Source organism: Rattus rattus, chromosome 1 (assembly GCF_011064425.1).
Source record: "Rattus rattus isolate New Zealand chromosome 1, Rrattus_CSIRO_v1, whole genome shotgun sequence".
Classification (NCBI taxonomy): Eukaryota; Metazoa; Chordata; class Mammalia; order Rodentia; family Muridae; genus Rattus; species Rattus rattus.
In genome coordinates, this window is record NC_046154.1 from 129,898,409 (window position 1) to 129,926,162 (window position 27,754).

Genomic DNA, 27,754 nt, shown 5'->3' on the forward strand with positions numbered 1-27,754 from the left:
AGTCCAACCTGTTAATTCTTTGGGAAAAGGAGCATACAGAACTGACTGCCAGGAGTGGAGTTATGTTTGTGCATTCATGAAAAGAACACATGGGAGAGGATGCACCTAGTCTGACAGAGACTTGATGTGCCAGGGTTGGGTGATACCCAAGGGAGGCTTCTCCTTTCTCAGAGGGAAAGTGGAAATTGTAGGAAATATATATGAAATTTAAAAACCACCACTCTTTTTACATGCCCACAACTCTTATTCATATTTTATGTAGGCAAACGAGTGCCACTAAAACATGAATGTCCTTCAGACTGCATGACAGAAGCCTAATGAGGTAGTTGGACAAACCAAATTACTAGACATGAAGTCACACTTTCCACTGATTTTCGAAGGAAAAACTAACCACCATCCTTGCTCCCCTTGCTCCTTGACTGATGAGGACACTTCATCAGTCAGCAGGAGAGAGATAAAGAAGCTTCCAGACTTCTTCTGGGAAGGTAACATCTTGTTCTATCCAGGAGGTCTCCCAAACGATTCAATCTCCAAGCAATTCTTAGAATACTTTCCCTGTGCAACGCCCCCAAAGTTGGACATATTGCTGAGCAATGCTATTTCTCACCACCTCCTGCTCCACCAAAGGGTCTGTGCCCCTCCCTGCTGCAAATGCTAACACTATATTCAAATTCCAAGGAAAAAGAGGAAGACCCGTTCTTGAAAATCCTCTAACCTTTCTTTTAAAAACAGGATGTTCTATTTTCATATGTGACTAAATAAATCATTTCAAAACTGTTAGTTGCACACTAAAGTTACTATGAGTGAGTCTGACCCCGTAATAGCAACACACAGGATGTGATCACACAAACGCTGAGAAATGAGTTCTCAGGAAACTTGGGCCGCTCTTCTGGTAGCTAACGTGTTGGAGGGTTGGGGGATTCTTCCATAGCAAGACCAGAAGTACAAACTGAAAGATCCCCATGTTTAAGTTCTGTGAAGGAAAAGCCAAAACCTAGCTGGCTTTATATAGACCAGAAGGAATGAGCAGGAGTCGAGGCACTGGCAGAAATCGAAAATTCACAGCCAGACCGTCTTATACACAATGCCTCCTGAAAGAAAGGAACCCAGGCGTGAACCAGCCTGACACAGGACTGGCCTTGAAGGATATCAGCAGGCCAGGAGGCTGCAGGAGATCCTGGGGTTTCACACACTCCCTGGCTGACTGTTTTGCTCTTCAGGTAATTAAACCAGGAAGCTGGGCTGCTGGCTAGGAGCCTGACCCCGAAGCCTTGGCTCCTTGGTTCTGCATATCAACTTCCGCAAGAACTGCCTGGAGCATCAATAGAACATTCTCCTTTCACTCTCTGGCATTTATTTCCTTTCTCTGCCTCTTCCAAAATCTAACCCAGAAACAATTCCCGCTGCCTACAAAAACAGCCATGCATAGATCTGAATTTATCACACAATGGGAAAAAAAAAAAGTCTCTCCACCACTCCCAGAAATTAACCCTGCACATTTTGAAAAGAAAAAGAAATTGTCCCCAAATCGAAGAACTTTAGTAGAGCATCATGTAAAACAAACTCAGGTCATATACAGCAGTGTCTTGAAATAGGTTAAAGAAAAAGCATTACTTTTAATGTGTGTTTGATTAAAGGATAAACTTGAGTAAATACTCCTAAAAAATGGTTTCTGATAGTCTAGTTCACAAATTAAATATTTATTGTAATTCCTACAATTGTTTCAAGTGATTGCCATTAGTACAAAGAATCACCTAGAATCTGTTTGATTTCAACAAGAATCCCAGCTCAACGAAATTCTTAAGTATTTCTTACGTATAATGTCAACACTGCAGGTCATGAAGGGGGAAAGGAAATCTAAAAGATAAGAAAGTCTCACTGTATGCCTTTGTATACTGAGCAAATGAATAACACACACACACACACACACACACACACACACACACACACACACAAACACACCTCGCTATAGCCTCCTCCGTTTCAAAATCCACAGAGCAAAATATTGGCTGTAAGAGACAGAGACCCGAAGAGGGAAGAACACAAAAGCTTGCCTGCTTGTCTGTGTTCAACACAAAGAACATTAAATGAAAACAACTGGCACACTGCCAAATTCCTATAGAGGCAAAGAGATTCAAATAAATTGATTTCACGCATCACACTGACCTGGGATCAGTGTGCAATGCTACAATAAGCTCTAAGCTCCATGTGGGGCAAAGCCCATTAATACGATCCTACCCCTATATATCAGACCAGAGAAAAAATTACTAAAATAAACACAAGTTCTCCTCACCAAATCAATTTTACCTAAGAATGAACTTTCCTATCTTGGCATTCATCCTCAAAAGTGTACAGGGCCTTGTTGGTAAGAGAATCTCAAAGGCATTCTCTTTATTAGGACAAATATGGCTACTAGATCCTAGGCAATATATACAAATCGGTGCTACCTAAATATCCTATCCCATATGCAGGACTATTAAACACACAGAACTCCGCACGAGAGTTTCCTGTCGCTCCTTCCTTTCACGGTCCTGAAAGCCAAGAGATTTTTATTTTTAATATACCAAATACTATAATAAACCCATCTCAGAATTGTCCTTAATAGCCTGTAAGAGCAAGTTTCTCAGGCAAGATACCACTCCCAGCGACTCGGAACCCATCTACCACTCACAGGGACACCTATTAAGAAGAACCGGCTCCAAATGCTTTCTAGAGAAGCAAGCACTGGGCGTGTGCATCCTGGGGGTGCTTCGGAACTCCTGAGCTGGGTCGAGGGGTGGGGCTCAGCGGTCCAGGGTGAGTTTAGCATGCCCACGGCTCTGATGTTCACTCCAAGCAGCAAAACAAAACAATGCAACGACAATCAAAACACCAGAGGAGACACGGAGCAGCTTTCTAGTTTCACTAGTTTCCAAGCTGGCAGTGTGCCCCGGGTTCTGTTTCCCTGCCGCCAAAGTCCCCACACAAACCAGACTCTGGCGCCCCCTCAGGCCGCTCTCACTCACAGCGCCAGCTCTTCAGCTGGTAATTCTTTGCTTTGTCTGCTTCCAAATTACAACTCCAGGAACCCAATGGATTCCAGGTGCTCGCAAACGCAAAGTGTGTGTGTGTGTGGTTTTTGTTCTTCTTGGCTTCTTGGATGAACTCAATTCCCAAGCTCCTATTTCTATACAGTTATTACTATCACAAAGAGGAAGAAACAACTAGGAATACATTATTAACACCACAGGAAAAACAAAGGAAACCTGAAAGTTTTAAAGCAGGCGGAAGTAAACATGCCTGTTAATGGCCACGACTTTTAAGTTGCACACAGACAAGGAGGAATAGAAAGCTAGAAAGGGGTTTGAAATTCTGCATGGAATCTGTGAATTTTTTTTTTTGATGCTGGGGACTCAGGCTTTGCATATTATAATAAATGGATATGCTACGCATCATGACGGAGCATGTCCCTATATTGGTTTCTCTCTTGATATGCTTTTACACCCTGAAAAGATTCAGTGGGGCCACAGACGTAGTCCGTGCGACCGATGGAGAATGTGACTGATGGGGGGTGGGGTGAGTAGAGATGATAACTTTATGTATCTACAGAATGTGCTAAAGTTTTTAAATCCAATATCTTTTTCAATATTTAAGTGCCACTTTAGATATTTTTTGCCATATAATGTGAACCCCTATAGAGATAACGAGGCAAAATGCTGCGTTCTCTTCTCCTCTTAAATAGCTACTTTGTTCAGATGCTGAAACGTAGAAAACAATTCTAAATCATCGATGGTTGCTCTCATTATCTTGTTGCCTTTAAGTTCCAATATCAACACCATTCTTTTTTCTCTGTGCAAAATCGTGGAAGGATAACCAACCAAGGTAAGGACTGGCAAAATGAATGTTTAATAATAGGAGTCCATAAGCTACGAAAGACGAAGGAAGCAAACGTGAGAGAAATGCCGTCTAGGCAACACAACTGCACTCCTTGCCTTCCCCTTTTAACTGGCATCTCTAGACATAAATAAAGGAAGGAGGGAGCAAAGGAAAAGAAATATAGATGCAGAAACCAAAGGGCAGAACTTCCCCCGGAGGGATGGAAAACTCTGCAGGGAATCACTTCATGTTCTGTGTGCTTAAATGAATACTCATTTGCCACCGCCTTCCTGAGAACTTTAAGGCAGTCGGTTAGATCTCAGTGTGGTACACACCTGCTATCCCACCACATCCGGGACTGGCAAGAGGAGGGTCAAGTGTTCAAAGTCTCTCTTGCCTAGGTTGCACTAAGAGACCCTGTCTCAAATAAGCAACAGACAAACTACAACAACAACAACAATAACAACAACAACAATAATAATAATAACAATAATAATAATAATAAGCCAGTACGTATTTTGAGGAATTAGGAGCTACATGGAGCTGAGACTATGGGACAGTGTCAAGCAGGGATGTTTTTGAAGCAATGGCCACAGAAGCTGAATACTTTGCTAGTCCTCGTGGGAGGGCAGGCAGTCACACAACCTCGAATTCCTTCCCAGCCACTAGAGTGCCAACCAGGATCGCACAACATTCGTGCTGACTATCAACTTTGTCTCAGCACAGCTTTTTCTTGTGAGTGGAGCCTCTGACCAACTCCATTTCCAGCAAACCCTGGAGCAGAGCGTTCTGTGGGTCATTAACACCTCGTCCATGGTTCAGAACAGACATTGAGAAGCCTCTAGCCAAGTGGCAGCACATGCTTAGTTTATACTCGGTGTTTTCCTAAAGTTAGACACCACTTTTTTTTTTTTATATATAAATGTATCAAGATAGATATTCTGCTCAGAAAGTGATGATGGTCAGCTCCAAATTTTAAAAAATTAAACCCATCGGAAGAAATCATAAATTGAAAAGCACTCCTTTGCCTGTTTAGTCAACGAACTGAGAAAGCACGGTCTCCTCATTAATAAACCCAGAAATTAGGGCCTAGGTTTTGCTCTGCTACTCCAAGTATTGCCCAGTTCCTAACAGACATGCTGTGAAGCATGGCGAGAAGCAGGAAAGATAAAATTGATAATTGATCATTTGATCTCTCTAGACCCAAAACTATCAGGCAGAATTGGCAGAGGTTGATTGATCCCCGCCCAAACCCACAACCAGAGGCTCCGCTCACAAGTGGTTATAGCATAAAAGACAACTCTATCAACAGGTGCTAGAAGAAGAAAGAGAAACATCTTCACAATTTATAATGTACTGGGAGAAAACGATAAGATTGATTTTTCTAATACACAAAGTAAATGGCAAAATCAAAATATGTATCTGTTCCTTACCTTGACAATATTCAAAGTTCGCCTTTTTCCGGCAGTCACCTATCACTACACTCAGTGCTCTCCAAGTGTTTCTTTTGATAGATATCATTCTCCAGCAAGCGCTGTGCTAACTTCCTCTGCTGCTCGGACTGGGACCCAGATAAGTTCACCAGCCCACAGATCAATCTTTTCTATTGACAACAACAAAGGGGAAAAAAAAATGCACACATCACAACCAGGCTAAAGCATCCCACCCATCTATTCACATGATAAACCAGACCAGCTCTGTGTTTAAGGAATAGATATATGCTCTTCTATATTGTGCCAGAACTCCCACTTCCTCAGTTCCTGGGAGAGGTATTCCAGGACACGCTGAGCCTGCCCATCATAGGACTCAAAGGTGGACATCTTCTGAACACCGACGTTCTTTTAAGTCGGTTTTCGAATTATAAACCAGTCAATACTCTAAGAGGGCATGTTATACTTTACCCATTTCCAAATAAAATCAAATCAAAGAAATAAAATATTAACTAGCAAGATATAGTTTCTTTAGAACGCTCTTGGGCATTATGTGTTTTACTTTGTAAGTTAAATGTTCTTTCAAAACAAAATATCCATACTCTCCTTGTGCCAAAACCTGGACATTGCTATTATTAGCTACAATAGTTGAAAACAATTGAGGATCAAGAAGAATAATCTTTAGGTAACTGGCTACTTTCAAAATTCTTAACCTAGACAGATATGGTATGTGACACCTGTAATCTAGGCAAACAGGAAACTGAGGCAGGGGAATTGCCAAGAGTTTGAGCAATGAATTCAGCCTAAGCCAGAAAAAAAAAAAGTAAAGATTCTGAAAAGGAAAGAAATAGAAAGAAAAATCTTAGTTAAGAAAACTCGTGAGCAATTCTTCTCTGCCCATAAACCTCTACTGCTTTCTTCTATAAGCTTCAAGTTTTGTCATTCTGCCACTAAACTGGCAACTTTCAAATGGATTTCTACATCCATGTTCTGTGTCTACTACTCCCCTATCACTGCTAGAAAACAGTAGTATGAATCCCCGTAAGATAACGCAATGATTTTCTATTTAATTCCTATGACCTATCAGAGCTTAAGAGAAGCACACACGCATAAAGGAGGAAATCAATAAATACAAAAGAATATAACTCCAGAAAAAGCAATTTCAAAAAGTATTACCATAGATGATCCTGCATTTTTAGACTAATTACTTCGTAGGGGTTTGACTTGGTAAATGCACTCATGTAAACAGCTCCTTAAACTGTGGGTTGCAACCCCATGTGGGGCCATTTAATTGAATATGGGGTCATGAAAAAGTAGGCAGCAGTAAGTGGCTTCCAAAAGGACTACAGCCAACAGTTAATTAAAAACTCAAAAAGGCCCGAACTGAGGGGTTTCTGGCAGTGCTTACCCATGCTCTAGCACATGGCATCTCTGCCACCTTGGTTCTAAGCACGCATGTGCTCTCTGCGCTGTGCAGGCCATCATACAACGCCAGTGACTGCTGCCTGAAATGCCTCTGCACAGATTAGAGGCCGCTGCATATTTTGAATTGCAGTGTTGTTACTGGGGATATGAGGTTCTCTGATCCTCTCCAAACATCAGAAGGGTTTAATTACAGAAAACAAAGACTTCATAGTTTCCAATGTATCAAATTAGTGTGTTCTTGGAATGGAAGCTTGAGTTGATGACTTGAGTTTCATTTAAAAAAAGAAAAACATTAACTGAATTTAGCTCAGAATAAGGGCAGAATTTTTAACAATTTCTGAAATGGGTGTAAACATAATTTTGCCATTCTGTACTTTGAATTTATGCATTCTCAGTACTGAATATCACAAAATCAAAACATTGATGAACTCTGGAAAACATTGCTGATGCACAGTACCCTGTGGAGTTAACTGTTTAGCCACAACTAACTTTTTATGTCAGGAAGCTGCATTAGTAACCAAAAAGTGCTTTCACCTTCAATAAATGGAAGAAGTATATATTAAAGTATATTTTAAGATAAATTTCTTCATAACTTATTACCAGGGTTTGATGTGTACATCTATTTTATATACCTACATATACAGAATCATGTAAAAATGTATTAGGCAGAAGGGATCATTTGAAAGAACAGCTTAAGTAGCCCTGCTCTGATATACTTCAAAGAAATATTCTATTTAAGTACCTGTGTCCTTTATATACCACTGTGTGGCTCCGCTGTGAGTCAATTTTAAATTGATAGATAATAGATAAATAAATAAATAAAGATAAATAAATAAATAAATAAACAAACAAACAAACATACAAATTAGTGAAATGTGGCACTACATCTTCCTTGGTTGAGAACTGTCTCAAAGAACATTGAAGACAATCAGGGGAAACTGGAAACATTTTATTTACTAAGAAAACTAATAACTTTATTAAAAATGACAAAAGGAAATACTTCAAATAGAAAGTAACAAAGATAAACAGATATGTATAACATTTTCAGATTACATAACTACTCAAACACTGTAGGTGGGGGAGGGCCATACACAATGAGTGAAATAAATGCAGTTATAAGTACTAAGTAGGAGCACTTCTGGGAGATAGAATGCATTGGTTTGTAAAACAAGATTTGTTATTTCCCATGCTTCTATGCCAAGGCAGCAAAAAATAAACAAACAAGCAAACAGAAGCTTAATAAAATATTGGGCAAAAAGCAAAGAGGACAGACTTTTAGATTTCAGTAGTGATGTATAATAACATGTTTGGCTTCAACAATTGTCAACAAAAGGCATCAGAGAGAAATTGTCACCAAAAGACATAAGCTCATGGTTTCTTGTGTGTCACTATGGGCCACAGCTGACTGTCTTCCCTGAGTAAGGGAAGCTGAGGAACCAAACCCTGGCGTTGTTCTATTTCTTATCAGATATGCAGAGTTAGGCCAATTCTTAACAAAAATAGTCAAGAATTTCAGTTCTGAGGTTTGCAAAATTATCATATGAAGAAAGACCTCTGAGAGACAAACTACAGGATAAGAAGTGATCATCCAGGACAGAACACAGTGTTACACTTCTGAACTTCTCTTCTAGCATCTACTTTAAGGAGGACTCTGAAGTAAGTGGGTCAGCAGGAAGACAATGTTACCAAATATCCCCAATGTACACACTTATCATCTTTAAATGTTAACAGAGTATACAAATGCTCAAACACCAGAGAATGCCAAGCTACAGATACAGACCAGCACCCACCCCTCAGCTGGGTGATAAAGGAAACATATCACCATTGTTAGAGTTTTGAAAGAAAGGTAGAGAGGAAAGGGGGGAAGGCAAAGGGGGAGGGATGCTAATCTCTGGACTTGGAGTGTTTTTGTGTCTCATATATCTAATATATTAGAAACTCTTCCCATATGAAATGGTAAAAAAATGAGCAACAGTAATAACCATTATGACATATACTTTCAGACATGTGTGTATCTATTCTCCAGTAAAGTTTCTATCACACCTCAACAACAGCAAAATCGCAAAACTTCCCTTTATCTTTAATAATTTCTTTGTTTAACCCTCAGCCCTCAAACGCACAAAACCTCTTCACAGGGGAAACACCCTCAGAGGAAAATTTGAAAGCTGAGCTCCGCTAAGGGTAGGGTGCCTCAAACAATTTGTAGTTCTACAAGAGTGTTATTAAAAACGCTCAACGTGCTGTATTACCATGGAAATTGTGGAAAACATACATTCCCAAACAAATATTACTTTTTCTCAATGGTATGAAGTAATGAAAAGCACATGTTTAAAGCTGCCATCCGTGCAGTAGTGCAAGCTGCAGCTAATAGAAAATACAGAGACTGAACTCTGCTATATAAAGGATTCTTGTTACAGAAATATAATGTGAAAACCAGATGCAGACAGAAAACCTTAATCACAGATGGGAATGTAATCACTGGCATACAGAATACGTTTTTGATCAATCTTAACCATATGCTCAATGTATTTATTTTCTAAGGAATGCAATAACTTGAGAGAACCTTCTATTTGAATTCAGTTAACCTCATATTTATAATGCTTTTATCTTACTCCCCCATCCCTTCCCTGTGTACACTGAGCCAAGGTTTTAAAAGGAAGAGCTGCTGGCCTTGGCAAATCATTCTTGTATCAGTTTATCTTTCAAAAATTTAATAGGATGTAAAGACTACACACATCAAAATCAACCTCAGAAAAGATGAAGTGCAGCTGCCCGATACAGTGCTGTTCCATCACTGCCAGGAAACCTTTCACTGCCTGAATGCATTCTCGAGAGACTTCTATCAACATCTGAGGAAGTTTTTCTTTTAGAAAATAATATATGATTATTCGGGGGGGAAAAGAGCATTTACACATACTTGTTTTATCTATCAGCCCTGATTGATTAAACTTTAACTTTTCTTGACTGAAAACATTTTCTAGGATAAAGAGCATGCATTTACATGCACAAAAAACACAACTGGCTTCGGTTTGTGAAAGGAATCTACTATACCTAGAAAAACAGGACCTCGCAGTCTCCCCACACTCAGCAGGGCTTGGCATTCTCCTTTGGAGGACCTCTTGCCATGGCCCTCACTCTAAAGAAGATGGCAGAACTTAGTGCTTCATCCCAGACTACAGCCTACTCAACCTCCAATGGGACGCTGCTGGAGTGGCTTTCTGCAGCATACCAAGTCACAGGTCACAGGAACTACATTTCAGTATCCCAGTTCCCCAAGCTTCCTTAGCGTACACTCATGCATATTCTCCTCCTTACTACTAAGGACCCACCTCCTGATAAACTCACACAAACACACAGCCCTCACTCTTGCCCCATCTTTGAAGACCTTATTCCAAACTAGAGCTCTCAGCCCTTTTCTTCAACCATGCCTTTGGAGGACACCTCTTAACGGCATTCATTTCCAGACAGAATACTCCATCTCTACAGCTTGGTCTGCTGGCCTCAAGGCTCTGCTCACTTGGGGCACACAGAGATCCTTCTTCACACTCAGATCTCCCTCCAGTCCCCATCTCCTCTCAAACAGGTTCCGAGCCACAAGCAGTTCTCTCACGCACAACACTGGCATTCTTTTTAACATTGTTTCCTGGTTGTGCTCTTTATCTGACACTTTAGGATACATCCCACAGGTTTCTGTATTATGTAGCCACTCTGAAGTCCCGAGAGGATTCCCACCTGTGTTTCTTGTCATCCTGTCCCCCATATTTCACACTGCACTTGACACATTGAAAACAACCCAGAATAAAAACCACACCAAACAAGAGAACCCACCCAATGGAGTTCCTCAGTGGCCCAATTCATCCCTTAAGACTTTGATGAATCTTTTCTTGGGCAGCTCTTGGTCAGGTGATTTCTCCATAACATTGCCATGACATCATCATCACTTCAGTTTTGGCTGCCTCCTTCCTGCTAGCGGCTGTGTTATGTGCCCATACCCATGCGTGCTGTACAATCATTGGACAGACTCTGGCAAACTTAGGCATGGTAAGCACGACTCTGGAAGCCCTCACCCTTCTCTCCCCTTCCTTCTGCCCTGCTAAAAAACATTAGATTACATTCCTGAAGCTAGCCACTAGGGCCTTTTTCACTTAGTTGGCCATTTCCTCGTCCTGAGCCTGACTACCAAGGTCCAGCTACCAAAGTATTAAAGTCCAGCAATCAGGAGTCCCCTTTGGCTCACCTAACACATCCAATTAAAATTAAATACCTTTATAAGCCACCATTTGCCTATGGGCCATGTCTGTCTCCTCTCTATCCAGGGGCAGTCCTTTGTCCCTCCCGAGACAAACACTCTCTCCTCTCTCTCTCTCTCTCTCTCTCTCTCTCTTCTCTCTCTCTTTCTCTCTCTTTTCTCTCCATTGTTCTCTTTCTCTCTCTCCTTCATCCTTTGTCTCCTGTCTTTGTCTCTTACCCCCTGTCTTCTGTCTCTCTGGGGCTAATAAATCTCCTTTGCACTGAGAACTTGGTCTTGAGGGTCCTGACCGCACACTTTTCCTTACACCGGGTGTCCAAGATATGAATGACTCAGACCTATAAAGGCCAGCACTGCCCATATAACCTGTGATGGTGAGTCTTGACTAGATTAAGAGAGGTCTTGGGGATGGGGAAGGAAAATACACTTGAAGGTGTGTCTGAGAGAGTGGTACCAGAAGCGTTTAGTATCTGGGATAACAATTGATGATGGCAAGGACAGGGCTGCCCCAAATAGGTTGGGGGTGCAGATGAAACAAGACCCAAAGAATGAACTGTTGGGTAGCAGAGGTTAACTTTCTCTTGCCTTCTCTGCTTCATATTCTCTCCCATGTGCTCCCATCCCTGCAAATATTTTGCTTCAACACAGGCCTCCTCCCGACCAAAACCTTTGAACCAGAGAGCCAGAATTAAACCTCTCTTGATTTAAAACTGTTTCTCTCCGCTATTTGTTACAGTAACAGAGTATCAACCCAAAGTTAAAGGCAGCCACTTGCTGTAGCAAGTTTCAAGCACAGAGTCCTTTTAGTTTGTTAGGAAGGAGATCTTAGCTTTCTCTCTATGCCTTCAGAACTTACACTGGTGCAGCACACCCATTCAAAGAATGAATGTTACTTTATGAATGTGGTCAATTGCTTTGCTGGACACTCAAAAGGAGACAGTCCTGACAGAATGCTTTGTCTTGTCCTTGCAGCTATCCCCTGCCCTCAAGGCTTTGACACATTGAGGCATGGCGAGATGTTAACACCACCTCCAAAATGGTTTCCCAGCCATGGGAATTCACTTCGCTCCTACCATGCATTGTTTCCTGTCTACATTACATCTAGCACAGTATGGGTACATCTTCCTGTCTTCTTTATTAACTGTGTCCCTCTTACTTGTTCTGTTCACTATTTTATCCCTGTCCTTGGCATTACGCTTAGCACATAGCAGTAATCAAGAATAAAAAGAGTCACACAAATGAACACGAGTAAAGTTGGACCACAGTGGCTCCGTTCAGCTTTTGGGACTTCCACAAACCTTTCCCTATGTAGCTACTGGCCATATGATCTTTCTATGGTCCTCCAATTGACATAACACTCTGGCCTTTATCAGACTTGGCCTCCTTCTTCCTACTAGATACTGTGTATAAGAGCCCTTTCCCACCTATACTCAAAGTCAAAGGCTATGGTTCTGATCATTAAAACAAAATCAAAGGTCTTTTCTCAAAATTGACCTACTAAAACTATAATTTTTCTTTCTGAAAGTTACTGTTGTACTGAAAGAATTAAGTACTATTACAAAACCGCAGCAGTCATTGGGATGCAAGTAAACACGTTGAAACAACAAAGCAAACAATACTGTTAATGAATGTATTCTAATTTATTTTCTCCCCTATAATTTCGTCTGTGAAAGACCATCTCTAGAGGATAAAAGAAGAGAGAAATAATTACTTCCAAAGAGTAGTTCCTTCAAATAAAGGTACTTGATCTATGCTGGCAACCTTCATATAAAAAGAAAAAGGAGATTCTGGAAATTTTTGCATCTGAATTGACCTCACCTCTGTCAAAATGATTCTACAATCCCCCCCCCAACAGCAACAAACATGGTCTTGACACAGGTATCCCTTATTGGCTTATACAAAATAGAAAATCACCACCACCACCACCACCACCACCACCTCAGAAACTTGCAAAATTGGGATATTTTCGAACTCTAATAACTTTTCTGAAAGCAATGAAAAGCCTTGTTTTCTATCGATGGTGTAATTCTCACCTGCAGCCTGTGTGGCTACCCCTATTTACAGGGCTGGTGAGATTTAAGGATCTCCAGGAGAGTGGTAATAAGCCCTGGACCAGCAGTGATGCCTTAAAGCAATGAAGTCAGCCCTTGACCAATACCACACATGCAGAATCATGTGAGGTTGGCCAAGTGAGGTTGCTCCCATCTCGGGGATGGGAGTGGGGATGGGGGTGGAGGGAGTTGGATAGCAGAGAAAAAAGAATTGTCACTCTGCTAGCTTTCTCCTTCAGCAATTATATTCTGTTTAGGGCCTGAGCCCATGATATGTTACTGTTTATTCCCAGCAGGCCTTCCTTCCTCAATTAATCCTCAAAAAAATTCTCACAGATATGCCCAAAAGTCTGCCTCATTAATGCACAAGGCATTTCTCAATCCAGTCAGGCTGACAAAATTAAGCATCACAGAGGGTATTGTATTTTTAGCCACTGCTATACAACATACAAGCCAAAATACGGCTGCAATAAATTGTGCATTTGAAAGAGAACACAATAAAAACCGGGACCAAGGTGGAAAGAGGTGGGACAAGAAAACAAAAGACTTGCTGTTGAAACCAAGTTTGTTCTTTACTTTTTAGCCATTAAATGTTTCCAGAGAAATTTCAGTAAAGACTCAAGGTGTGAGCTTTTTCACTCTTTAACAAAGCACCAAAAAGAACCCAACTGTTCTGCCCATACTCTCACACTGAAGGGGCCGTGAACCAGCTAAATCTCACGAAGAAATTCCATCAGGAGAGAGGCCATAGCCTCAGAGGGAAACATTTCTCCAGAGGCTGAGAAGGTGAAGTGGACATAGTCTCACTCAATCCTCAGAAAGCACACAAGCAGCCTAGGAACAAATCACAGAGCCACCAAAGGTTTGGATAAAGCAAAAAGAGAAAAGCCAAGCTATGGCCCGGTACATGCCCATATCTCCAAAATCAAGCGGAGTCATTCAGTATTTTCTAAGTAGAGGAGAGTGCACAAAATAGGAGTTTGTAGAAAATGGGGTTGACAATGCCATCCTGGGGAAGCCTGGAAAACAGTAATCTTGATGTGCCTCTTGTCCCTGTCAACTTCCCCGTGCTCTCTGAGGCCAAGCTAATGTGGTCTGGGTGAGTACTGTTTCTAAAGAGAAAGAGGAAGTAGATTAAGTAAGAGGGTCTTGTGAACCAGGCCTCTGGGACACTCAACTGCCCTGGGGCAGGGAGGGATGGTCACCCTCTCCCAGGTGGGTGAAGTCCTGGGCCAGTGAGCCTCAGGGTCACCCTGCAGCCTATGATTCTGCGGCAAGCGATACCACCAAAGTTGTATTAAAAACTTGGTATCTAAGCGCCCACTTCTTCAGACCACGAATGCCTGTGCTTCCCTTTCTTCTCAAAGGGCAACATTGCTGTCGATTTCTTGCACATCTGCCACAACTAGAACTGCATGCGCTTTTTGAGCATGCGTAGCAAGCAGAACACATTCTTCTCCTCTTTTAACAACATACCCTGAAAATGATTCTCAGACAATAACATGACTGACCTTTGAAAAGAAGATGGTTTTATGGTGATGTTTTGTCAAGACTTTTTAACTGTGAAAATTAATTTCTATCAAGCATAGTTGATAACAGAAGAGAAAAATCCATCCAAAAATCAATTCTGACAGATCTGATTAGAGCTCAAAGATAAAGATAAACAAGGTGTTTTCAAATTAAGCAACACTGTGCAAGGCCTTGACATGATGGGATCTTGTGTTTTATTAACTCCCACGCTTTCTATGCATGGGATATATCATGTGATAGTACATTTTAAATGTATCAGAAAGTAGTCTTTCTATGAAAGGTGATCTGAAAGATAACTAAAAATAAAAAAATAAAAAAACTCCGAATTTTTTAACCAACTGTTGCATTTATTGGCACACAGTTTGGAAAATTGTATTCCTCTTACAAAACCAGCAGTGTGTTTTAATAATATGCATTTTTATTAAAAATATAATTAAAAATAAGAAATGCAGCATAATAAAAATGTGCATTACATAAATACAAATATTAAGAGAAGAGACAGCGAGAGAAAGTATTTGATAGATAAGCACAGACGGAAACCAAGAACAACAAGAGAAGCCCTCAGAAACTATCCTAAAACTCAAGGGTTCTAGGATCAAGATCCATACAGTTGGTGTATTGTCACTCTACAAGTGGCATTATGTTAGCTATGTTATATTTGATGGATAATTTACATGACAGCATTTCAGGTCCTAGCAGCCTTGGTGATTGTAAAGAAGGTCGGATAAAAAAAACTGCCAAATTTCAATCCACCTTCCTGGGCTAATTCACTGTAATATTTTCCAGCTACTTTCATATCTCAATCTGTATGAAACAACATGAACTTATGAATTTGATTCTAAAAGTCCTCATGCATGGACTGGGTTTTTGGTTGATTTTTTTTTTCAAACAGGCTATTTAATAACCTGGGTCCAAATTCACCCCTTGGCCTCTGTGCTGGGGACCCAAGAATGAGCAAACACGTCAGGTACATAAGTCGTTTTAATGGTGATGCTGTTTCTTCCAATACTAAATTCTCTTAACTGGGGGAAGATACAAAGTGATTTAATAATACGTGTTTATAATGTTTACATACATAATGTTTATTACTGTCTTTTAGCATATCAAAAGGATCACACTCCACTTTTCTAATAGGAGGCCTCCATTTTAAAGTAAAAGCTTTAGTCCACACATGCTACTATATTAAGCTCACTATCTGTTGATTGTAAAGGTATAAAAAGATTAATTTCTTTTTCTAGCAACAATATTTTAATGCAAGAAGACTTGAAAAGTATTATGCGTGAAAATGGTTTTGGTCTATAGACAATGCACAGCACATTAAAGAGAGGAAGCCAGGTTTAAAGACCTCACAGGACAGCTTCTCTTGCCTCGTTCAGAAGAGCAGAGTCTGGAATCCGATATATGCTCCTTTCCAAGATTGTCCCTGCTCCTGTCAACTGGTCCTCACCTCACTATCCTGTCCGCTCTACCTTCTCACCACTATGCAATGCTAGAGCTGAAAGAAGTTTTGTAAAGTATCGAAAAGCAAAGCTCAATGTCAGTCATACATAAAGACAGGTAAAGCAGAGGTGGCTTTTGCAGAATGGCAGGCTAACGGCTCAGCAGGTCTGATTACTTGTAACTCTCCAAAGTAGCCAGAAGGTATCTACAGAGAAAAAGGTCACAACCTTCTGAAAGAGAGAGCCAAATCCAAGGGAGGGACAAGACCCAAAAGAAAACACTTGTGTAACCACACCTACCCCTTAGTAGTCCTGTCTCCTCCTCCCAAAGATCCTGGGAACCTTGACAATTCCTTGGGTCAAAGGATGCAAATAACTCCTCAGCCCCTCTCTGAGGCTGGAATGTTTTGAGTCTACAGTAGGGCAGGAAGGCTACCCCTTAAATAAGCAGCCAAAGAAATTCCCAAGTTGTAACAAGCTAAGTGTACTCCACAGTTAACCTGGTTGTTAACCCCTCCCCTCTACAAGTCCCCTCTACCCATACCCTGTTTTTTTCTTCTTGGATATGCGTTTTGCATTTGGCTCTTCCTTGTCATCTTCTTAACGCAACCATGGTCACCCTTTTTCATTATCTACCTTCTAACTGCTGAAGCGAGGGGCCGGAGTTGTAGCTCGCTGATACAATGCTGGATTAGTCTGCACAAAGCCCTGGATTCAATCCTTCGCATAGCCAACAAAGCAATGAGTGACAATACATGAGCTGATCTAAGTAGACTGCTTGGTCATGGCCCCTGTGCCTACCCTACCCGCCACTACATCAGACAGATCCATCACAACAGGACCAACTGCAGAAGAACAGTTTTCACAAGGCTCATGACCTCCCCTAGCCTAGGAATCCTGTCTTTCTTTTCTTTTTTCTCTTATACATTGATCTTAGATTTGCTTCATGATGGTGTCTGTTGTTCAAGAGAAGTTCAACTAGAAAAACAAATTTATTATAAAGTTTAACTATTCAGGCTTTACAGTAGGAAAGGGATGCAAGGCCTCAAGCCCAGGCTGGGACCCTCCATGCTACTTCCCAAGAAGATGGTGCCCAAGTCATTCGTTTTAGCTACAAAAGGTCTTTTGGCTCTTACTCTGCACTCTGCCCCTCAGCCTTTTTCCTTTGCAGCCAGTCTTTAATGTATTGCCCAACTTCACTCCCTCTCTACCCCAGTGCTCTTACCTTGTAAAGCACTGATAGCCAATAACAGCAACCAGGCCTTGACAAATCCTTCCCGTCTCAAGGCAGCTTAAACAACTTATTCTCACCTCTAAAATCCCACTAATGAGGCTGGAAACCCAGCCCAGCAGTTAAGATTATTTGATGTTCTTCCAGAAGACCAGAATTCAGTTCCTAGCACCAGTTTGTTTACAAATACCTGCGACTCAAGCTCCATGGGATGCAATGGCCTCCTTTGGTCTCTGCCTACACACACACACACACACACACACACACACACACACATATACAGACACACACATAAACACACACACACACACACACACACACACACACACACACACACACACACACACCCCCACACACAACACACACACAACACACACACAACACACACACACAACACACACACACACACACACACACACACACACACACACACCACACATGCAACACACAAACACACAAACACATACACACACAGACACATACAGACAGACACACAACACACAAACACATACACACACAGACACACACAACACACACACAGACACATACACACAGACACACACACAGAGACACACACAACACACAAACACATACACAAACACATACACACACAGACACATACAGACACATACAGACACACACAACACACAAACACATACACACAGACACACACAACACACACACAGACACATACACACAGACACACACACAACACACACACATAGACACACACACACACAAATAAAATAAACCCCATTTATTAAGCCATTTAGCTGCTAATCTAGGTATACTACTATCATTGCACCTATTTAACCTATTCCAAAAGGGTGTGATATTCAGTGGAGACTGAGCCCACTACCTGCCTGAAATCTCCTCCTACCAACCTGCCTTACATACAACAGGTATTACCAACTTACTTTAGATCCCCTTGCAGGAGTACACACTTCACTTTCCATCGGTCACCCTAGGAAGTGCCTTTACCAGGGTTCCACGGATAGTGTGGGACTCATGAGAAATCAGCCTCAGGTCTCATGAGCTGCCTCTCCCTGAAAGCTTAGCTTGAACATATCAATCAGTGGAGATTCATCACGTCTCCTTTTCGTTTTCCAGCTTTGCTGACCCCTCAGCCCTCTTGCTTAAAGAAAACAATGAGAAGTCATTGCTTATATACTGCTATCCAGGGGAGGTCAGGTGTGGATCTCCTGTCTAAATAACTCCAGCTAGAGACAAGTCTGCAACCGTGAGCAAGTGAACAAAGGGATCTGGAGTGTGTAAAAAACAATGCGCATCTGACACACCCTCAAATCTTCAGAATTCTAAATTACTTAAGAACACTTTCACAAGGAAGGGCTAGCACATCAGTCTGGTGAACTCCCGGTTCCCACTCCGGTCTTATTCCCTACTCTTCCCTGAGGTTGTTTGCTCATCATTGTTTAAATAGCACATGCAAAGACTCAGAAGATAAACTCAGTCATTCAGGATCTGTCACATCCTCCTTCTGTCTTGTGGTCAGGGAAAGGGATGGAGAACTTCTACCTGGGCTAACTGATCATGGACAACCAGACAAACTGACACATTTCCTACGACTCTGTTGAAAGAATCAGGAGTGCCAAGTACAAGGCTCAAAGTGAAAGGAACCCCTCTCTGCAGTATAGTATGCCAGGCCATACACTGCAGTATAGTATGGCTTTGCTATCAGTGCGGGCTCTTTTTGGGACAACCATCTATATGCTTGTCTACAACATTAGGCTCTGGGCTTCTGAGTATTACTAGCTGAAGTCTTCCAGTGGCTCCTGCAAGAGAGTTCCCCCAACCCCCAAACACTCTTTATAAAACACCTCACAACCAACCAGCTCCACTCCCTTGTCCCCTGGACACACCACTCTCCTCCTCTACCTACCCTTCCCCGTTTCCCCTCATATTATCAGTAGATTGCTAGCTCTTCAACTTCTTTACGGTCTTCCATGACATCTTCTAGAAATACATTGTCTAATATAGCTTATACTTTATCCATTCCAATGAGACCAAGTTTTAATGAAGAGCGTACAGCATCTCGACTTTAAAGACATTTTCCTTTTCCACAAAGAATTTCCATGTAGGCTCACACTGCATGTGGAACACCCATGAAAACATCTTCTATGACCTCTGAAGTAAAAGCGATTCCTGTGACTTATAAAATTGCAAGTTGAAGGAAGCTATTTCCCACGCCCCGCCAACAAACGAACTCCTTAGAACTCCTGAGCAAACAGGCAAAGCTTCTTGGTTGGCAGCAAAGTGCTCGACTTGATAAAACCAGCAAACGCAATCGTTCCTACTTGTCAAAGAAATCTGGCCCTGCCTTATGAGCAGCAATTTTGCAAATCAGGAAACTAATGATAAACTCCAAGTATCTGTACTTCCATGTCCATTGATTTTATAAACAGGTAACAAACCCAAATCAACATGCTGATGGTAACTACTACATTTTTAAATTCTTCAGACAAAGCGCATGGTCAGGTTTTCAGGTTTCTCTTAAGACTTGATGTCTGTTTAAGTAAGTTACTTGATGCCCATTTAAATAAGGTATCGGTCCCTGCCCACAAAGTTATTTAAAGAGGCTGTTTTCTGCATCTTCCAACTGACTCAGGTCCAAGCTCTGAGATATGGAATATGGTGAATGCCTGCTAATCACATCCAATCTCCACTCTCTTACTTCAGTCCTATGGCCCTGCACAAGGCCACTGTCTTGCTCAGTGACTCTTAAGGAAAAGCATGAAATTTATTTCATTTTGACAGAAGTCCCTCCTCACTGCAAAAACTGATCCATTCTTTGTTTACTGTCCCTGAAAAGGGGAAGGTAGTGACTATCACTCTACACAGTTACCTAATGTCCAGGCTGGCTCTGAAAGCCTAGCTCCCTCTTTCCGGTGCCTTTTCTCCTTATGCAGGTGGGTGGAGAGCCAGTGGACCACACCATAACCCATCTCCCATCAATATGAAGACAAACAGTGCCCCTCAAACCCACTGTCAACGATACGCAGTCTGCTTGTAAGAAAACTCACAAATCTATTCCTGGTATCAGACATTCACACAGGAGACACCCTTATCTTATCTCTGAAGAATTCATCTGAAAACTGAAATAACTCTTAACTTACCAATAAAGTCAGACAAAACTGAAAGGGCATCTACCCCTGGGCCTCTCAGGGCACTACAGATCCATACTAGGTCCTTTGTTTAAATAGCATAAAGTGCTATATTCCGTGAAACCTGTTACAATCTCAACTTCTCTAGACTACGAGATGCTACTTAACCTTTTTCCTCCTGGCTGGGAATGTTTGCAGCCAATTCCAAGTCTTAAGAAGTTGAGGCAGCAAGAACTGAGCAGCAGACCAGCATAGGCTACATATCTGAGCCACATAGAGCTACCTTATCCAAAACACCATAACAAGAAAGAAATGCCCCTATTCTCTTAACTGTCAGACAGACAATATGTTAACATGACAGAACAAGGACAGATAAAGATAAAAAGCAGCCCACTGTGCCGGAAGAGGCTGTGAGAGTGGGCAAAAATCTGTCCCAGGATGTTAGATCAAGGTAGGGGGCAGAAAAGCTACAGTGCAGGGTGAACTTACTTGGGGCACATGAGTGACATCATATTTAGAAAGATGGTGATTTCACACTGACACACATTTGGGTATATCCTGGGATATGTTAGTAAGAAGCAGCTGCCTCCAGCTCAGTGTGACACAAGGTGGATTAAGTAAAAGAAATCAGTGTCTGCTAAGGATGTCTCAAAGGCTGGCATTTCAGAAAATAAGGTCCTAACTATCAGGGCTCCAGCACAAAGTAGGTCTGATTGGGGAACACAAGGAAACCACAGTTTTAAAACTCGAAGTCAAAGAGGAGCATAATAAGGCACACCTTTAATCTAAGCACATGGGAGGCAGAGGCAGGCAGATCTCCGTGAGTTCAAGGCCACTCTGATCTACACAGTGAGTTTCAAAATAGCCGGAGCTATATAGTGAAACCTTGACTAAAAAATGAATTAACTAACCAACTAATTAATTAAAATAAATAAAAGTATGATCAGAGGTAAAGGTGGAAGAGAGCCTGGGGCTAGTCTGAGACATGGGTTCTCTGACAGGGAGAAAGGAAGAAGCTAGTTAATCATTCACTTCAGCTCTACAATGAAAACTTATGTGAAAGTTAGGAGCAAGATCACAGGAAGTCCCTGTCATGTGTCGATTATTTGCCTTTATCCCAAGACAACTATGTGGCAGTCTCTGAAGCCTCAGAGCTCACTTCTGAGGCAGTCTTTGACCCAGATATTAAAAGATTAACGAGGTCAATCACTTTTTCCAAGTGTTTAGGTGGTGGAGACTCATTGGTAACTTTCCATTTGAGTTCTTTGTATTTCTCTTTCACAATATCTATATCCTAAAGGCCTGTTCTATTCACCCAAAAACTGATTTGTCTTGAGACTTTGGCCTAAACAACATCCACAAAAGCAAACGACTTTGTCATTCCTTTATGTGCTATGAGTTATAATTCACAAAATGTCGCAAATTGAAACTACAATGTAGGTATTCCACGCCCAGTCTATGTGATGCTGGGGATAAAATCTAGGGTATCCTGTAGCTGAGTTACATGTCCAGCTTCAGAGAAGAGAATTTTAAGCCTGTCTGTCTGTCTGTCACTGAAAATGTTACTGGTTTTAAGCAATGTAAACGGTTTAAAGCTTTCTCCAAACAAGAAGGTTCCATGCTGTAAACTTCGACCATGGAACATTACTTTGCCAGTGGTTCTGATATGAGAGCCTGGCATCATTCCAAAACCCTGAAAAGATCCTGGAAAACTCTTTTCTTTTGAGGCATAATGTACTGTGGCATTGACACAAAACATTCTAACCAATGAGGATTTTTGATATAGCCTCTATCCTCTCTCTCTCTCTCTCTCTCTCTCTCTCTCTCTCTCTCTCTCTTTCTTCTCCCTTCCCTCCCTCTCTCCCTCTCTCCCTCTCCCTTCCCCCTCTCTCTCCCTCTGCCTCTCCCTCTCTCAGAGGAAGGGCTGTAAGACAGTTTCAGACTGTGCAGCCAAGGATGACTCTGAACTTTTAATCCTCCTACCTCCAAGTGCTGGGATTACAGGTATAAACCATCATGCTTGGCTCATGCTCTTTCCTTGAAAGTGGCAAAACACACATATCAAAGAACATACCTGGATGGTACTAAACTTACTTGATGATATATCAGAATACCACCATACTGGACTGTTCATGGGGTTTCAGATTGGAAGCAACACCCCTTAAGACAGCACTCTTTGTCTGATTGTATACCACAGTCATTCATTCAATAACACCTTCAACTGTGTGCTGCAACCACTTCTCATTGCGACCTGATGTTTCTAAAGAACTACTGCATTTCTAAATACCAACAGAAATGCTACACCTGCAAATCAACATGTTCAAGTGTCCAAGTACCTGTCACCCCTCCTTTATCCTTTCCCGAGCTCTTCTGAGTTTATCTGTGAAGTATGTGTCTAGCCACTCAAGTGTGAAGCCACAAGCCACACAGCTAATTGATCCTCGGCAGTGATCAGGTCTCACCCTGGACAAATGACTTCAGCCACAAGTCAAACCAAGTGCAATCAATCCTTGAATCAATATGTAACCATATCCACTTGTCTTCGTCTACCTTCAATTTCTATGCCTATATCACACGTAGATAGTGTCACCACTCGTTCTTATTATGTAGATGGGGTATTTTTTTATTATGATTCTTTTAAATATATTCTGGAGTTTTCTTTCTAATTAATGCTAGATGGATTTAAAGAACACGTCTTTCCTAGAAATGTCACCAGTAAAATGCATCCAATTTTTCCTCGAATGTGGTCCATAAAACTTATTTGATTAACAGTACTATAGAGGCCAAAGCCTTTGTATGCAGGCACTCAAGCATAATTTAATCATTTTACTTAAGCATGAAAAAAATTATTTGAAAGCCCTGTTGGGTAAAATATCCCTGATTAGTTTAAACTTACATTTGGAGGTATATTAAAGGTGGGCTACATCACAGAGTGCTCAGTATGTAGTGGAATAGTGTTAACTTCCTAACAGTAATCGCAGATAAGTTAAAAAATGGCACTGTAGAGAACGGAAGGAATAACTGCCTCATTGTAAGTAAACATGCTTTAAACGATTACTTCGAAATAAATTTTGTTTCATGCGATACCTTTTTCTATTATCAGGACTTTCACCTATTGGAACCTCTTTTCACAGCCAAAACAAGATGAGGCCCTAATTGCATAACATCATTTATCCACTGAGGATGAAAGGACCAGCTAGCACAAATGCACATCAGGCAAGAGACTGTCAGAATAGAAAATTGTCTTTTTTTTTATTTTTATTTTTATTTTGTTTTGTTTTTTAAATAACCCATTCGCATTAACAAAAGGCTGCAGTAGCTTCCAAATTATAGGTTGTTATTTTTAGTGGAAGTAGTTCAATATTCATATTGGAGCAGATGTAGCAGTTCAACAAAACAGCTCTTCAAATCCTGCACAAATTGAAAACAGGAAAACTGATTGCATTTTCTCCTATCACTTTCCCTTTCTGAATTGACACTTTTAGCCTGCTGAAAATTTACACATGGCTTTCATCTCCGCAGCACCTGCTGATCAAATGGAAACCTAACATTTTCATGAAAATGGTCTAAAAGACTAGTTTTGTTCTAAAACACGGCAAAGGGCATCAGTTCGCTGCTAGATGGCAAGCCACTGTGTACTGTGTATAAGTCATGGTCATTAAACTTTGAAAAAACTATGTTTAGTCTCTTCTGGCTTCACTCCATATCTACTGTGCTGTGGTTCAAATTGCTTGGGCTCCCTGTCTACCTAATACTTGATTTTATTATGTAAAGACTATGCAAAGTGTGAAAAATGCCAGACAACAAAAGGACAGCAAATTACATTTTGCCTGCATCTGCTTGAAAACCATAGAAAATCCACATCACTGTCCAGGGACACACCTGAACATGGGGGAGTCACATCTCATTCATTCCTTGTTTCATCCACCAAAGAAACTACAGAGCAGGCAGCGGCACAGCCCCTAGGTCCAGAGAGACTCTAAATGCTGTTTTCTAAGACACAGGCTTAGCTGCTTGAGGACCCTAGCCTGTCACAAAATGGAAATCACCCAAACACGAGCTGGCCACCTGCTGTAAATATCTTCAGGGAGAGCAAAAGGAAATCTTGGGAATGGGTGCTCATACATGTAAATCCCCAAGATGGCTAAGTTGCTTCCCCAGATTTTGAATAACCGTACATTTCTGGGTAATTTCTGAGAAAAAAATGATTGATCATCCCAAAACATGCCATCGGACAGTTCCTTAACCAAAAATACTACCCGCTTTCTGAAGGACCCGAGGCTAGTCTTTCCCCTTCTGCCTGGGTGAAAAGGGAGAAAAGACACTCAGTAGCACAGGTGCCACCCTGACCAGCCGGCCGGTGACTTTCAGTGGCTTGTCCTGGTCACTGAGGCAGCAGCAAGCCTGCAATGTCAATATGTTCAGTCAATGGAAGTGAAATAATGGGACTTATTGTCTTCCCCCATCCATCGATCTGCTGCTGCCAACAAGGAAACATGTCCCTCTGGCTTTAAACAAATTTTAATTAGGCTTTTAGTTACTGGCTCCTATCTACCTACCTAGGAAAACACCTAATCTCAACAATGAGTAGGAAGGCAGAAGCAATCATTTTGTCTTCTTTTATTCACGCTAAGAACCTCCGAAAGTTCATATCATAGAATTTTGAAATGCATTCACAAGTTAAGTGACAATTTGCTTCATTTTTTTCCCCCGCGCTGACTTCAAGCAAAAGAGGGTATGGTCCAAATACAAAATATAGTATCTCCCCCAGACCTAGACTGATGCTCCTCGCCCTTCTAGCCAGAGTTGAACCATAGTCTACCATTCTCTTCCTTCCATATTAAAAGTGGGGCTTCATTAGCTTTCTAGGTTCCTTCCAGGACCCAAAGCATCAATACATCACCTGTTCAAAACACGCCACACAAAACCAAACATAGGTGCCCAATACCCAAAAGCCTCTGCCCATCACTCACTTTATCAACCCTAAAGAGAAAAGGTGAGGTAGCACCTTTAAAATAAGGCAGGTGCAGAAGTGCTGGAATAAAACATTTTAAGTCATTCAAATCGCTCCTAAGTTCCTTAAGTCCTTCCCCCCTTTTACCAAGAGAGACCCTGTCACCTCAAAATCAAAATAAAATAGAGCTAATCAAGTTGTTAAGAGTTCTTCCTCTCTCTTTTACATCTGAGGGTTCCAGCGTCCGATCAACAAATAATCTATTGTTCCCCCTTTATCGAGTCTCTTTAAACCTATTCAGACTGGCAACACTAAACCCAATTAAAGATAAGGCCCTCGGTAATCTCACCTCCGCGAGTCCCCGTCTGGATAGCAGAGGTGATGGGAGATAGCAGGGAGGCCAGGGCCGCTGCCTCCTCCTCACCCAGCACAACAAAAGGCAGATCCTCTCCCTCTCCCTCTGTAATCTTTAAATGTAAATTCCCTCTGGCAGCTAAGAGGAGCTCCCGATAACAGGTTACATCTTCACTTCCCTGGCTCTTATCTGCTCGGGATCGTTGGGGGGCCGCCCCCACGCCGCGCCCCGCCCCGCCGCCCCCAGCCCGGCCGCGGAGATTACCTTCCGGCGGCGAGCGCGCGAGGCGGCCGGCCGCGCGGCCCCCACACCGCCGCTTTGTATTCATTAAACACACATCGGAGCTTATCAGAAGTAAAGGGCTGGTGGGGATGGCACATTGTGTGTGAGTGAGCGTGTGCGCGCGGGAGGGAGAGGAGAGGAGCCAACGTGCATCAGGGTGATTACAATATCAGCAGGGCCCAGATGGAGGCAGGAAAATAAACAGAGGGTGCGTGCGAGACGGAGGGGAGAGGGAGGAAAAGTGGGAGAGAGAGGGAAGAGAGGGAGGGATGAGATGCAGGCAGGAGGGGGAGACAGGGAAGGGATTCAGGGGCGGGGACCGGCTTGGGATGGGGTCAGAGCGAGAGGACAGCTACCCAGAGAGGCTGGGAGGTGGAGGCAATCAAAGCTGCAGGGTCACCCGTGCCCCTAAATCAGCCCCACCTCCCAAATATTTGGATTTGCTCGCCCTGTGGCTCCACTAACACTAGCGGTTCTGTCAAGGTCAGCGGGATCAAGAGCTCTCTCTTGGTGGTTTTGACAGTGACACCTTCACCACCTCACCTCCATCCAAAGACACATAATTTGCAAAACAAATCTAGTGCGCCCAGACAACAGCCCTGCAGTCTGCCAGGACGACCTCCGGTGGGAGCTGTCTCTTTCCGTGTTGACCTCGTATGCTAAAACCCAGCCCCCACTCAACCCCACACATAGATGCAAGGGAGATACAGAGAGATACAACTGCCCCCCTCCTCCCCGCCTTCTTCAGGCTTTGAGTGTGTCCTAGCCTAAGATGAAGGGCAGCTAGCGTCAGTGTGATACGGAGGACCACTTGTGATTGGTGGCTACAGGTGACTCAGACACCTGCGCCACCTCCAGAAGTCGTGTTGGGGAAGGAGCTCCCTTCCGCGTACATCTGAGAGTCTGTTTGGGAGGTGGGAATTCGAAATCGAGGCAATCAATCTTGGCTTGAGCTGCCTCACAGCTCTTCACCCACCAGAGCCTGAGAATCAATCAGAACAAGCAGGGGCTAATGCTCTGCCAGCCGGCCAGAGTTCATCCTCCTCCACCCCAGCAGGGTCAGGAAGCGGGATACACCTGAGTAGTCCCTAGGGAGCCCCTTTTCACTTTTAAATGCACCCTTCAGACAATCTGAACATCTGATCAGGTCCTTAATGGAGTGCGGATAATGCAGCAAAGGAGGTCTTCTCGTTAGGGGGAGGGGGTGTTTAGCTGGGTTGTGTTTCTGGGCCCCCCAAGCTTGGTTAAGAAGCCTTTCCTGTATCGTGGAGACATAGTTCAATAAACCACAGAACGTCATGGCGCACACTGCAGCCACAACTGCTGTGAAACTTGGGGTCATGAAATAGTTTATACCGGAAACATCAGGAGAAGGTAACAAAATGGGACAGGAACCCGGAAGGGGGACCCGTGAGTTGAGAAAGAGAAGAGCAGGAGGCATATTTTAAGAGGGGCTTTGTTTCATCAAGTACCTTGCAAACCACCTAGCCTAAAACAACAACACCGGTCTTATGTGCAATGGACGCCCCCAACTCCCCCCCACCACACACACACTCGTGCTCCCACCCCAAGAAAAGAATCAAGGGAAATATGATAGGTAACACAGAGTGAAGAAAGCTGGGTATGTTGGGGGAAGGGCATGTGTGAAAATCTTGTCATAGAATGAATGCCAGATAAAAGGAGTTCTGCTACAATCCTCCAGTAATCCAATAATGTGGAAAGCCTCCCAGTATCGCTGCACAAGAACAAGGTGATATTTCTCCATAAATCTTCAAAAAGTGACCAGGTTCAGTGGTTAGAGAAGGGTACAGGGGCAGGAAGTAAACCACTT

At 42.4% G+C, this 27,754-nt stretch overlaps 1 protein-coding gene across 5 annotated transcripts in view; it reads right to left on the reverse strand.

The window, feature by feature from the left end:
* Positions 1-27,440, reverse strand: part of Runx1t1 (RUNX1 partner transcriptional co-repressor 1) — a 145,062-nt gene extending 117,622 nt beyond the window's left edge. Inside the window, exons 1-2 of one of the 5 annotated variants that reach the window (XM_032905653.1) lie at positions 25,906-27,440; positions 5,289-5,458 (exon numbers count right to left, since the gene is read on the reverse strand). In XM_032905653.1, coding sequence (XP_032761544.1) covers positions 5,289-5,376 — 88 coding nt within the window. In that variant the 5' untranslated portion in view covers positions 5,377-5,458; positions 25,906-27,440. Of the gene's footprint in view, positions 1-5,288; positions 5,930-25,635; positions 25,845-25,905 lie in introns of those variants that run through there. The other 4 variants (XM_032905643.1, XM_032905663.1, XM_032905691.1 and 1 more) reach the window with 4 other exon arrangements.
* Between the last annotated feature and the right edge of the window lie 314 nt (positions 27,441-27,754).